Genomic DNA, 14773 nt, shown 5'->3' on the forward strand with positions numbered 1-14773 from the left:
AAGCATTCTAGTATGTCCAAAAGCTGGAGATTCATATTCTCATTGAAACAGCTAATATGCACAAAACAATAGAAAACAAAATATCAACTTTGAATGCTTACATTTCAATATTCACTGGAAAAAGCAATTTCTAGCAAGGCCAAACAAAGGTAGTCAATCAAATATGGATGGATGAATACAAAACAGGGTAAATCTATGTAAATTTGATGAAAATGACTACAAAATACTCTTGAAACACAACTTTAAGCGATATCCAAGATATTTGTAATGTGTTCAATCATGATATAAACATGAAGGAATATAAAGTAATTAATTACTAACAGACAGCACTGGTTAATCAAAACAACAAAAAATAATTACCTCAACATTCTGATGGTATTAAGCAAAAGTGTAAAACACATTTTTTGATTCTAATTGGTATAGAATTATTTCGTATGTTTTTTTAATTAATATTTGAGCATATTTAATGACAATTTAATGATTATTTAATACTCCTATGCTGATGAGGTATAATATAGAAAAGCATAAACATGTACGCCTACATTTCTGTATGTCATCTTGACAGATTCAATAATTCAACTAAGATTTACATTAATACTAAGTATTAAATTGGAAATAAACCAACTATGAATTTAATATAATATTAATTACCAACATGCATCAGAAAAGGAAATTGGTTTAGCATGTGATTCTCCAATATGTCTAGACAATTTAAAAATCTATTTTTGGTGTCTACATGGAATATATAAAGTCAAAGACATGAAACTGCATAATATTCTGATTAAGAAGAATTGAATCAATAATTTGTAAGATATCAATGTAAAATATATACTACATACATGTGGATTCATTAATTTACGTAGATACCAATTTTCGTGCTTTCGGGAAAACTTTCATATTCGTGAATATTTAATTTCAGGGTTTTGGTAAAGTCTGCATTTTGTCCTTTGGAAAATTTGTAATTCTTTGAAAATTTAAATTTGTGGTTCCACTGTACCCATGAAATCCACGAAAATTGGTATCCTTTGAATATTAATGAATACCCAGTATACATCATACTTGAAAATTATTAAGAAATGTTTACATGATACAACTTTCCATGTAATCTGAACATGAAGTAAAGAAGACTGTATGTCAAATGAACCAAATGAACCTTGTCATATCATATCATATCATCAATTAACAGGTTCTTCTTTCTTTATACTTCTGAACTTATCATGAATTGATGCCAAATTAGACTCTGATGAACAATAAGATTAGTTTATTTATATCATGTTTGCCTTTTGCATGAAATAAGTATACAAAGTAATCAGCTTCAGCTAATAACAGTCATGATTTGGTTTTTGGTTTCAAAAGTCATTTTTTTCAAATTTCTTCTTTAATTTGAAAACATGTCGGGTGGTCATGGATTATTAATTGGGCTTTTATCTACACTGGCAAGTTATCTTGCTGCAATGAAAATTAACAGCAGATAAATTCTTCCTTCTGCTGGCTGCCTGACAAGATTTATTATATCCCAAATCTCACAGACAACATAAGCACAGTTGGTAATGAACTCCTTGATAGATGATTTTTCAATAACATAATTTTTAAAGATTTTTCTTCAAAATTTTGATAAATATATAGATCTATGAGTTTAAAGTGACTGAAAAATTTAGGCATACTAATATATGAACATACATGACATACAAATTGCTGTGGTAATTGAAAATCTAAAAAAAACACAAAAACTTAACATTAACCAATAAACCATGAAATCTAGGTGAAAGTCAGAAGAAACCTGCCAGACAGACATGTTCCCCTTACAAACATTCAATACATCCAGGGACTTTCTATATGAGTATAGAAAGTCCCTGATACACCACATGCATGTATAGACTTATAGTTGACCTGCTTATAGTATCTGAGAAACAAACCTCATCATTTAACATTAACAAGGTCAAGGACAATGGACATATGACAGATAGAAACTGCATTACATAAGGTATCTGCATACAGTGTATGATGCATCCAGGACTATCAACTTATGAAATTTAAAGTCTTAAGCTTTACTCAAATAATTTAAATCGCTGCCGCTGACGTTCAAATGTAAACTTTAACACATCTAAGAAGAGGGTCTTTGTTGATGCCATAGGGTAAAGAGCATTATCACACTATGTTGAAGTGTAAGATGCTACTTACAATTCTTCAATACCTGATACAACTTGTTGTTTTCTTTCAAATAATATTAAGTGAACATGGGAAACAAGATTTAATCTTCTTTAATATCATATCAGGCATTTCATGTAATGTTTAATGGTTGACTTTTTTTTTATCAAGAAGGGTGGGGTTTTGGGTTTTAAAAAATAATCACCTTAGTAAATAAGTAAACAATGAAATGCAATTAAAATACAAATTTCACTATGAATATCAGATAATTTGAAATAAGTGCAAAATAATATATAATGCAAACCGAACTTACTTGGACAGTATTCTGTGTTGAAGAGTTGACGTAGAGCTGTCTGAGCTGCTGCCATCTTGGCAGCCTTCTTGTTAATTCCTGTGCCTTCAAATACCACTCCTTTAACATCGACACCCATGGTGAACACTTTCCCTTTTTCTTTAACAACCTCTGACAAAAGGTCATACTTCAAACCTTGGACCAACTCATTGAGGTACATTACAGGGTGTTTATCTGTCTGCTTTGAGGCAGGTCCTTCTTCCATTTTCACATCCTCCCTCTGTCCTTCAGAAGAAGGGCCTGTCTGCTTTGAGGCAGGTCCTTCTTCCATTTTCACATCCTCCCTCTGGTCTTCAGAAGTAGGGCCTGTCTGTTTGGTTTCAGAATTGTCTGTCTGTTCAATTTTGATGTCACTGGATGTTGTTGCATCAGAGATTTCTACGACTATACTTTCTGCCACTTTCTGGATTTTTTCCATGACATCCTCCTCAGATACAGACTCCTTCTTGATTGTTTCCATGTTTGAAAATTCTACAATGTAGCAATTAATTTTTGACAAAATTGCAATGATTTATCATGTTTATAGTTTTGTTTCAAGTTTAGGTGATTTTTATTTTTAGTTTCAAAACAATTTATCCTTTTTTTTATGCTTTACAAATTTTATCAACAAAACTTAAAACCATGCAAATAGCTTTTCTGGCAGTTGAATTTCATATCAATTAGGAGAGGGAGTTTGCAAACTTGCAAAATAATAAACTGTCTATATCACAGATATGTCTTAACTTTTCGCATGTTTTGTAATTTTGATTATGTAAATGTTGAAATTAAAATAGCAATACTTTAACATGCAAGTTATTTGCAAATATTCAAAATAGATGAACCATGACTGAAGGTATATGGCTATAAAATCTCCATGGAAATGAGATGTGTCGTTTCTAATACAACTGCATACCATAACCAATTGATTAATTATAAGTTGTTCCCTTTAAACAAACCTTAGCATAAACTTGTAAACTATGAAAAAGTTTCAAAGTCAATGAACCATGATGAGGGGTGGGGCTATATAATCTTCATGGAAACAATACTTGCAAATGCCCATAAATTTGCATACCAAATATCAATGACTTAACATAAGCAGTTTTTCTTAAATTGATCTAATCACAAACTTATACATGTACATGTAAACTAAGCAAAAGATTCAAAATAAATTGACCATGACTGAATGATCTGAGTCAACTATTCTCCATGGTAATGAAATGTGCTATTTTTTATACAGCTGAATACCAATTAACAATGGCCGACCACTAATATTTCCTGTTCAACTGACCTAATCACAAAATGATACATGAATACCAAACAAAATTTTCAGTCTATAGACCATGACTTACAGGCAGAGCCAAATTATCGCGATGGAAATGATATAAGCAAATGCTTATACAACTGCATACCAAATATCATTGACCTACGACTAGTGGTTCTCCATAAACTGACCTAATCACTAACTAATACATTTAAAATAAAAGTTTCAAAGTCAATAGACCATGACTGAGGGGACAGGGCCAAAAAAATCGCCATGGAAATGAGATGAACAAATGCTTATACAACTGCTCGCCAAATATTATTGACCTACCACTTGTGGTTCACCATAAGTTAGACGTAATAACAAATTAACTAATGCATTGTTGATGCCGCCTTCACTGGAAACAGCATACATGTACCTATGTATTGCTAAAAATTTACGTGTGTCGAGATAAAAATGGGACACACAGAACAGTCAAGGGTAACAATTAATGCCCCTTTGCTTTCCAGGATCATTTTTTGCTGATTTAATTGAAATTTGACAACTGTAAAAAAGAAGGGAGCTCAATACAATGTTCAGAAGAATGCATATGCCGGATCACAACTCAAGCATTAATACTGAAAGGAATATTGTTAACAATAACTTAAAGAATTCAAAATATTCCATACACAGATAAACAATGGGTTTTATTGTACTTTTAAACCAAAGGCAAATAAACAAATGCTTTTTAAGTAAAATGTAAATTAAAATCAAACTGTTCAGAATGACTGACTGCTTTTCATGTTTATCCTTAACAATTATTTTCTTAAACTACAATGCATCATGTCAATGCATGTGCATCATTACTTTTTATCTAGATCTAAAAAATTGAACTAAAAATAAAAGTTTAGAAATATAAGATAGTTGTTATTCTTATTTCACCTTATTTCTGTTAGTCTTTTAGAATTGCTTAAGTAAATATGTCTTGAATAGTTAAGTGGTTATACAGTTTACCCAAAAGGTATCTTGTAAAATTACATTTGGTTAATTGGAGTACAAAATTAACCCATTAGATACCCATATTCTCACAGAATATTTTGATCATGTTTTTCACATATATAAATGGCCCAAGTTATGTCTTTGTTCAACCTACAAATCTGACAACTTCATTATCAAAATCAGCCTTGATGACTCACAGAAAAATAATTTATGTTAACATAGTTAAGTTAAATGTTTTTTCTACTCATATTGAAAGAACTTGTTTACAAAATGCATGATCAAGCAAACATTTCAAACAAAGAGAACAAATTAGTACAACTAACTTGTGATGAGTTTTGTGAATTAACTTTATTTGCTACTAGACATAAGAATGATAATAAACAGCCAGATCATTTAAAACTTGTCATTCATTGGAACTGGGCAAAGGGGTATAACTCTAATTCACTAAGTAACTGTATTTTTAAGTTTTATGGGAATTGATAGAAACACTGGATCATTGGATTTAAACAATGGGATCATGATTGATTAACTATTACTTAATTAGGAATAATTGACTTCATAGATTTTTAAGAAATAATGTTTTGCTCAATGAAACATGTTTAGAACTAATCACTTACATATATATGGTCATTATGATAGAACTTAGAAGTACAAAATGTATCTGTATCTAAATTATACTATTTATAAACTAGTGTTCTTAACTATTGGTTCCATCAGTCTACATTGGCATGATAACAAACTTTAAATATTTGGAATTTAATGACTGAACAGTATATAACATGTCACTTGCAGCTTAACAAAAACCATTCACTAACAATGAGCTACATGTAGAACATTTAGCATGAAGAGTGAATTCAGACTGTAACTTGATAAAACCATTACTATGAAAGGACAAAGTAATTTTTAAATACTATAAATTCTGAAAATTTTGCATGCATATACATGTACTATTGCAATTGTTGAACAATAAACAAATGAAAGTTTGAGTAGTGATTTTGGTAAATGCTGCATATCAATAATGTTATATATCTTGACATGTGAGTGTTTTATCCTTAATAAACCTATCCTTAATTTGGCAATAATAAAACCATAGGTATTAATGTTTCAAAATAAATGCATGACATACAGTTAAAATCTCAAGATAAATTAAACTCATGGAATCAGTCATCTTGTTTAAGTGATAACAGAGGGTGAGACTTAAAACAACCTTCATTACTGTTCTGTATTTACATCTATCATTTATATAAACAAGTTCTTTCAAATTTATGTACATGTAGTCTTTGGCATCAAAGTTGCACTTATAGAACATAAACTACCCTTCTAAAAGTCAAGTGTATGACTGATTTTGATAATGTCATGCCAATTGTTATCACCATGGCAATAACTTCAGACCATCAACTGTGATTGGCTCTTGCCACAGTGACTCACCAACAAAAAGACATTTTCTGGAAATCTTGGCACGTTCAGAAAATACCTTATTTCTTTCATGATTTGCTACTCAGCAAAAGAGGGTTCTGAAACTTTCAACAAAATAAATATAGAAATATACAGTCACATAGACACTGATTACATAATTATAAACATGATAAACATGAGAATGATGATCATGATGATAAGCACAAACATATATTTTTTTAATTCAGCCTTGTTAATTTAAATTTCATTGAACTGCAAAAACATGTATGACTGTAACTGTATGGTAGAAAACAATTAAGCACTACATGTATTCAAATTTTTTTTACCATTTCAAAATGTGTTATTTTGCAAATTGACCATGTTGACAATGTAAAAATATATCTAGTGTATGAAGTAAGTATTTTTTTTTTAAATTCTTCAATCCACTACTTTTAGTTTTATTAAAAATTGGGGCTGGATTGACCTGGGTCAGATTCACTTGGGCCAGATTGTCACAAAAACCTTAGAGCCTTGGAAAGCAAGCTCAAGAGAAATTGTACCATTGCAAACTTGTACCACATCAAATCCTACATTTTGAACCAACGTAAAAAACGTACAACTGCAAAGTTGTACCATTCAGAACTTGTATACCACTTGAAACTGGTACCATCAAATATATATTCCAGTGACTCTGAACGTCCCTTGGCATTGGCAAATGTCTGGTAATTTTGATTTAATGCTTTAAACAATGCAATATTCAATTTTACTTCTTACTGATAAACATTTTAGGGTTATGCCACTTTACAAATGAACAAATCGCTGGTTTTTTTTGTTTTTGTTCTCTAACTTGAGTTTGTCTCCAACTAAATGTGATGAAAATTAAATATATTTAGCTTTAACCACAAAACTCAGTCTAAGTTTAATTTTTGGAAGTGTCACTTTAACAGTTCTTGAGTTATGTCCCTTTATAGCATTATATGCTAGCAGGGGCATCATCTGTGTCCATATGGACACATTCCACATTTTTTTAGATACAAATACTTGACTGTACCTTAATTGGAATGCATATATATGATTATCCAAACTAAATTATTAATTAGCAGTTTAATCCAGATATCAAACAAATGTTGCATGTGCACATTTGGTGGGGAAAATACTTGGGAAACACCTATAACAGTCAACTGGTTTTTTTTTTTATTATATAGACAATTTTTTGTGACATGATTTTGAGTGTGCGGTTTCATATTGTGGTGGGCTGAGTTGATCATGGGCCGAGTTTACCCGTATTTTTAATGGTTGGATCATTTCCCTTTGTTATTGATTGGAAAAAATGGAGGCAAAATGTTTATTTCATCACACGAGTTGAGAATTTCCTTAAAAAAGCTATCATATTCATGATTATGAACATTTAAGGATGTATCAGGCAACACTACATGTATCTTCACTTTAAACACGAGTTCAGTTTATTTTTCACTTTACGACTGAAATAAAATGGCTTAGGGTCGGCCCTCAAAATAGGGACAGTTGGCTGGGTAACCGTAAACAGACATTCATTTTTTTTAACCCAAACAGCTGAAATAGGACTGCCAGGGATAGAGTTAAACTTGGTATATATTATTCTTTATTTACACACCATTTGAATGTGTTTTGACATGTTAAATAAGTTGCTATGAGTTTACAATAATATGAATTTGCCGTGGTACGTGTTGACATAGGTACTAGTTTGCAATGGTACAAGATAACTATAATTCAGAGCCTTGTTTAATTTTTCATGCACATACTATGACAGTCACATAAATTCCATTAAATGGGGATGAAGTCCCCAATAACAGTAGAAAAATCAATAAATAAAAAAGAAAAAAAAAATAGGGAAAATAATTATGATGTCTTGAAATATTATTATATTTTTTTTTCTTTGACGCCTTACTTCGACGTCATAACGCCAAACTCATATTTTCAGTTGGACTTTGAGAGGGAATTTACTGATTTATTAAAACGTTTAGCTGATTTCTCCTTAACCCTTACCATGCGGTGACCGTCATTTGACGGGCTGACCCTAATAACCGTTATTTGGTTCCAATGGCGTTCCATACTTTTAGAAGTCCACTTTGTGATACTTATTTTAAAAGTTATGCATGTTCTGTCAACCTTAGGCTATCCATATTCACGTTTCTCATGTATAAGTAGAATTTTGAGCACAAATACGGACTTGGAAAATTGAAATTGGCTAAAACTCGGTTTGCAAACCCACGGCCATATTACTACTGATCATTATTATTATTGAAATACGTATAGGAAACAACTGCTTCCGGTTTTGGGTCCATTCGAAGTCAAAAATTGGCAAAAATTGTGAAATTCAGTATTTTGGGTCCAAATGACTGCTGAATCAAGATCAGATTCACTTCAACCTAACAACTGTTGGGGTCAATTAGTTCACTAGGGTCCACTCTACATGCAGGCTACAGCTGGATACCTTAACCAGCAACCCTGCAACCCTGGGTCTTCTGGGTCAAGAGAAGGGGTGAAAAATCGGCAAAATTTACGCTTTTTGCACCTGATGACCCATTTTGGGGCAAATTCCCGCCAAAAAAATTCTGCCTCCTCACCCCGTGATCACCTATATTAGATTTAAAGAAATCAATATGCTACAGCAACAGGGCTAAGCTCATTTGCATATAATTTGCATATATTTTTGCAAATAAACGAAAATTAGACATTTTCTAAAAACAATTCCGCATGGTAAGGGTTAAGGACCTTGGTAAAAGAAACCATTTATTTTCCAGTTTATCTCAAATTTGGATGTTTTTTTCTTCTTATTATGGGTCAGAACAGGCCAGTAAGGCCTCCAGATACAAGGATTAGTTCAAAAACGCTTAGAAAAATATTTTATTTTTTTAAGTTTGTTAACCCTTACCATACCAAGTTTGGTGTAAAAATTATTTTATAATCTTCTTAAAAGAAATCAAACAAATTTTTTTTAAAATGCAGTCGAAATGTTCCCGCCTCGGATGGAATTGTTACTTATATTATTATTTCTGTAGGAATTAATTGGAAATCTTTTGCACAAACAAACACATAAAGGGTAAGAATTTTTAAATATGCACTTTTTTTTTAACCTTCAATGAAAATTTGATGGCTAAATTGGGTCTCAAAGTTGAGAGCAAAATATGCTCTCGAAGTCCAACCGTAAATGGCGGCTTCAGCATTATGACGTTGAAGTAAGGCGTCAAAGAAAAAATATAATAGCCTTTCAAGACGTCATAATTATTTGGACTACAAATTTTATTTACAAAAAAAATAATTCATATAGACCAGAGGCGGATTTAGGGAGGGGGGCAGGGGGCCCGGGCCCCCCTTTTTGGGAAAAAATTTGGTTGCTTATATAGGGAATCACTAAAGCATGACTGGCGCGGGCACCCTCTTAGGTCAGTCAGTGGGCCCCCACTTATGAAAATTTCTGGATCCGCCACTGTAGAATTTGTCCCCCTGTTCACAGGTAATGCAGGACATTTTTATATGTGATGCGAGAAGAGGGCAATACTAAAGCATGAAACAAAAGTATGAGGGAAAAAGATTTGAAGATTCACAGAGAGAGTAACTTCAGTAAGGAATCAATTTCGAATCATTTGGTTGACTGGGTCAGATAATATTTCTGTTTGCTTCCAATGAATATCTAACATTTCAACGTCCCAATAAAATGGATTTTGTGTTTAATGCTTATCACATTTTGTAAAATTACGTGTTGACACTTGACAATGCTTGAAATAGGCGTAAATTTGTAAGATATGAAACCTGTAAGCTGCAGCAGGAAATCGATCGAAGAAAATTAACTGATCAACGTTAATGAAAAGCTTGGTCTCTTATAAATTTAAAGTCAATTCGGTAAGTTCAAAGTTTCGTAAAATAAAATTAATATTGAAAAATTTCAAAAAGTGAAATAACCAAAAATGCACGTTCAGTTGAGTATTTATAAAGTTTGATCAAATTTCTAAACTATCAAATTTAAAAACGATATTTCGAATTTTAATATTTTAATTATTTGGTTAAAATTTAAAAACTTTTACACAATTTTGAATTTTGATATTTTAAAACTTTAATCAAAATTCCAAAAATCTAAAATTTCAAACTTTTTAAAACTTTGAATTGATAAGTGTTACCCGGATCAGTCAGGACCGTTAAACTTATGCTAATCCAATTCTTGAACCAGAGGCGGATTTAGGGGGGGGGGGCAGGGGGCCCGCCCCCCCTTTTTGGGAAAAAATTCGGTTGCTTATATAGGGAATCAATGAAGCGTGACGGAAGCGGCCCCCTCTTAGGTCAGTCAGTGGGCCCCACTAATGAAAAATCCTGGATCCGCCACTGTTAACCAATGCATACATATATTATAGAATTTCCTTGAGAAAAAATATGTAAAAGTAAGTTTTTTTAAAATAAAAAATAGATATAGTTTAGTTATAATAAACATTATATGTAATTCAGGTCTCAGACATTTTTTTTTTAATTTGAAGTTTCATAGTACTTTAATTCTCAAACATGTAAAAAAAAAATGAACTTTTAAAATTTCAACTTTATACATTTTTATAAAAATTACGAATTTAATTTGAAATTCGGAAATCACAAATCAAATAATGATCTTAAGTTATTCAAACAAGGGACGTATATTGTTAGTTATACGTCCTTGTTCAAACTAAAATTTTCCACTTTTAAAATGAAAAAAAAAATATTCACTGATGCCTGGAAATATAGAATTTCAAAGCTTTAACTTAATAAAAAAAAAAAATCGACTTGAAACTTAAAAGGCCACACTAATTTAGGAAAAAGTCATTTGAAAAACTGAGCCATTTCCTAGATTTCTCACTTAGAAATATTAACTTAGGGTCTGGAACAATAATTCAAAGAGATCAAGATGTTGATTAATTCTTCCCCTCCCACCACCCACCCACCCCGATAAAAAGAAGAAAAAAACAACAGTGTAGGATCAATAGATTCTTTTATTAATGTAACATGCTTAAATATGTAAGTTCCATAACTTGATAACTGTGATATTTTTAGCTTTTTTGTTGAAAGTCGATGTTTAAAATGTAAATCAAATATCATGACCGTGAACATTTCAGATTATTAATTTGCAGGTAGCAATAGTAAAAAAAAGGTTATAATATTAAAATGGCCTATTTATATAATTTGATCATAAACTCAGCATTTTTTTAAATTTAGAGTCGACCAGCATGGTATGGGAATAGAAGTCAATATATTATTTCAAAGGTATGGTTAAACGTGATAAGCTACTCTAGGGACACGCATAATATTTATGTATCTCTTTCGAGCTCAGTAGCGGATCAAAGGGGGAGGAGTCCGGGGTTTCAGTGGAACCCTCTTTTTTTGGACTATCAATGCATTTGATTGGGGACATGTAGTTGGAACCCCCCTTTTTCCTGGGTTAGGAACCCCCTTTTTAAAATGGCTGGTAACCAACATATAAGACACAACAATACCAGAGACATATAATATGTCTTTGACACAATAAAAAAGACATCAGAGCCAAATAATACAATGTTTCTGCAAGCATGTAAAAAGTAACATGAAAATGCAATCAAGGGTATATCATGGCCAGCAAATTTAAAAAAGGGTGCCCAACCCAAGATGAAAAGGAGGTTCCAAGCAGACGAACATTTTCAATCGCATTGATTACAAAAAAGAGGATTCCAAACCGGACCCCATCAAGCTCCAACACCGTGAGTAAGCATATTTTTAACCATGATAATTAGGTTGAAAGGCAAAATTAGAACTGAAATAAAAATCATAAACCAAGAATGATTAGAATTCATAACAATAAATCTTATTAAATATATACCGTCAATGACGTATGTTAGTTAAAAGTCCTTGAGATAGGCAACTATTATACAAAATGAGCACGTAAATCATTCGTTAAAACAGCGCAATGCTCATGATAACATTTTATTAATCCGTAATCAAGAACCCATAAAGGGCACCATTTTACAACAATATTATGCACAATATGATTGGGAAAAAAACTAAACAGAAACCTAATACCAAAATTTAACGTTGTTTACATGCAAGTTGGTAAATGAGCATTTGCCGTGAACTGCCATGATCATTGAAATAATTTTATAATATATCATGGCATAGATAATGGTTTGCAAAAAAAAATTGACATTTTGCAAAATTACTGCAATGATTGGTGCTTAAGTGTGAATACAAACAAAACAAAGGTTCGTATATTCAACAAGGCTGGTAGATTGATTAACAAATATGATTGTATGCTAAATGGTGTAAAACTAGAGTGTGTTAATACATATAAATATTTGGGTATACATTTTTGTGCATCTGGCTCAGGATGAATTATATAAAGGCACTAAAAGCCTATTTTAAGTTATCTAAAGATTTTTTATCCATGCATCCTTCAGTCAAAACAAGCATGCATGTTTTTGATCATACCATCAAACCCATCTTACTATACAGCTGTGAGATATGGGGTGCCTTTAATCCTTTGTCGTCTAAATAGAAATGGAATTTTTTCATTTGACCATATTTATTCTAGATTACCTGCTGAAAAACTTCATATTAAATTCTGTTAATTTATTCTTGGAGCTCCAATAAAAAGCACCAGTTTTGCAGTTTTAACTGAGTTGGGAAGACTACCAATATATTTTAACATGATTGAAGCAATGACTAAATACTAGTACAGACTAGAAAAGTCAGACACTAACTTTCCATTGTTATATAATGCATTTTATAGAACCAAAGAAATTGTACGAGTCAAAGAAACCATCGTGGTATATGTCATCTGAAACTTTGAACTTCTTTCATTGATTAATAATTATCAAATATCCTCAGACACGGCTAAACCAATTGACAACAGAAAACTAAGAATTGCCATGTTAAAAGATTCGGAAAAAATCTCAAAACTCACTCAGAAGGAAAACTTTGCACATATGTTACCTTTAAAGGGAAACTTCGCAAAAAAATCAAAAAATGATATTATGTTCATTCTGAATAAAAATCCTCAAATTCATAAATATTAAAGTTTTATTCTGCTAGATAAGCGATCACCATCGATTTTGAATTTAGGGTATCAATTATTTTCGTTCAGCAATTTTGTGTTCTTTCCCAATGAATAACAACGATATGTCTATAAACCACAAAGAAACAAAACTACAGTAACCGATGTAGTCGTAATTGCGTGTCGATATCTTGTCAATCGTTCGGTTGGTTTATCCGACTAACTAACTTGAAACGGAAAATATTCTTATTTTTTTTTTAATTACCATGGTTTTTAAACTGTTGATATTGGAATTAGGTAAACAGTCAAAGTTGAAATCATAAATAAGTGTTCCTTGAAAATAGTTTTCGAAAATCTAATTTGTTCATAATTCTTTAAAGTAATAAACTTTTTTTCAAATAAATTCTGATCTTCCCTCATCTGATCACCAGCATGCCTAAAGGTATTACTTCCAAAGGTATTGTGAGGGGTTTGAGGTGACACGTCCAGGTATTCAAGCGATTTCCTGTCGGGCTATCGTTTCACTTCTGCAGGTATTGATAGTGTACATGGCCGATAACTTATAACTTTCCATTTTGAACTATCAGATGTATAATATACAACTATGTCTTACTTGTCATTACTAAACTCATACGCTTGTTTATAAATAACATTTCTGGTGTAAAAAATATGATTCATAAAAATATAAATAATACCCCAAAAATTAGATTTGATGAAATTAAAATCTATTTAAATATTTTTTCCAAGGGTGATTTTGGGAAAATGTAATATATACTCGTTGTCAATTGTGAAGGACAGATTGGAACATACCAGAAATATTGATTTAAAAAAATGTACGCACTTGTCGACGACTCGTGTATACGACTGGGTAGAAAGTTACGGAACTAAAGCGCAATTTAAAATATATACATGTATACATTGAACATAAGAAAAAAACATATATTTTGAATAAATTGGGGTAAAAGTTTTGTAAATAGAATAGTCCACGTAGGCCAACGGTATGTAATCATCGAATGTCGTTAGACTATAATACCAAAAGAAGAAGACGAAGAAGAAAAAGTGAACCAATTTGATTTAAATAAAGGTCGATGTATAACTTGCTTTGGTTCATCGTAGTTGTGGACAAAGTAAAATCACAGATTCATATTTCAATAAGATTGTTCGCGAACAAAGGAAGGAATTCGTCATCACAATTGTTATATATGCCACTGGACGAACACTAATTATCCCCGAGGGATGTGCATTTTTGCTGGGAAACTATTGAGTATCAAAGTTCCAAATTAATTTCGGGATTTATTTTCTTTGTTGGTATTCAATAACAGAAAAAAGACTTTTAGTTATATTAAAAAATAGGGAAATATGACATTAAATTGGTTCTGTCTTTTTTTCAAAACATCGTTAAAATTGTGTGTCTAAGGTGAACGCCACAAGAAACCTGTTATACTAGTACGAGAGTATATCATGTAAACATTCTTTCTTAATAATATGGTTGTATTGGAAATCTTTTCATACAGATTGACAACTAATAGTCCGATATGCATGTAATATTTGCCACATGACGCCCATAGTTCTTTCTACAATCATCATCTTATTCTTTGATATTGCTGTAAACATCGATGGTTCACACCCAAACAAAATG

General features: G+C 31.6%; 1 protein-coding gene across 4 annotated transcripts in view; it reads right to left on the reverse strand.

Moving 5' to 3' along the window:
• Positions 1 to 9966, reverse strand: part of LOC134707279 (double-stranded RNA-specific editase 1-like) — a 36340-nt gene extending 26374 nt beyond the window's left edge. Inside the window, exons 1-4 of one of the 4 annotated variants that reach the window (XM_063566917.1) lie at positions 9906 to 9966; positions 6147 to 6238; positions 2759 to 2971; positions 2462 to 2692 (exon numbers count right to left, since the gene is read on the reverse strand). In XM_063566917.1, the coding sequence (XP_063422987.1) occupies positions 2462 to 2692; positions 2759 to 2960 (433 nt within the window). In that variant the 5' untranslated portion in view covers positions 2961 to 2971; positions 6147 to 6238; positions 9906 to 9966. Of the gene's footprint in view, positions 1 to 2461; positions 2972 to 6146; positions 6239 to 9852 lie in introns of all 4 variants that reach the window. The other 3 variants (XM_063566914.1, XM_063566916.1, XM_063566915.1) reach the window with 3 other exon arrangements.
• Positions 9967 to 14773: the final 4807 nt, after the last annotated feature.

This window comes from Mytilus trossulus, chromosome 2, assembly GCF_036588685.1.
Source record: "Mytilus trossulus isolate FHL-02 chromosome 2, PNRI_Mtr1.1.1.hap1, whole genome shotgun sequence".
NCBI classification, from domain to species: domain Eukaryota; kingdom Metazoa; phylum Mollusca; class Bivalvia; order Mytilida; family Mytilidae; genus Mytilus; species Mytilus trossulus.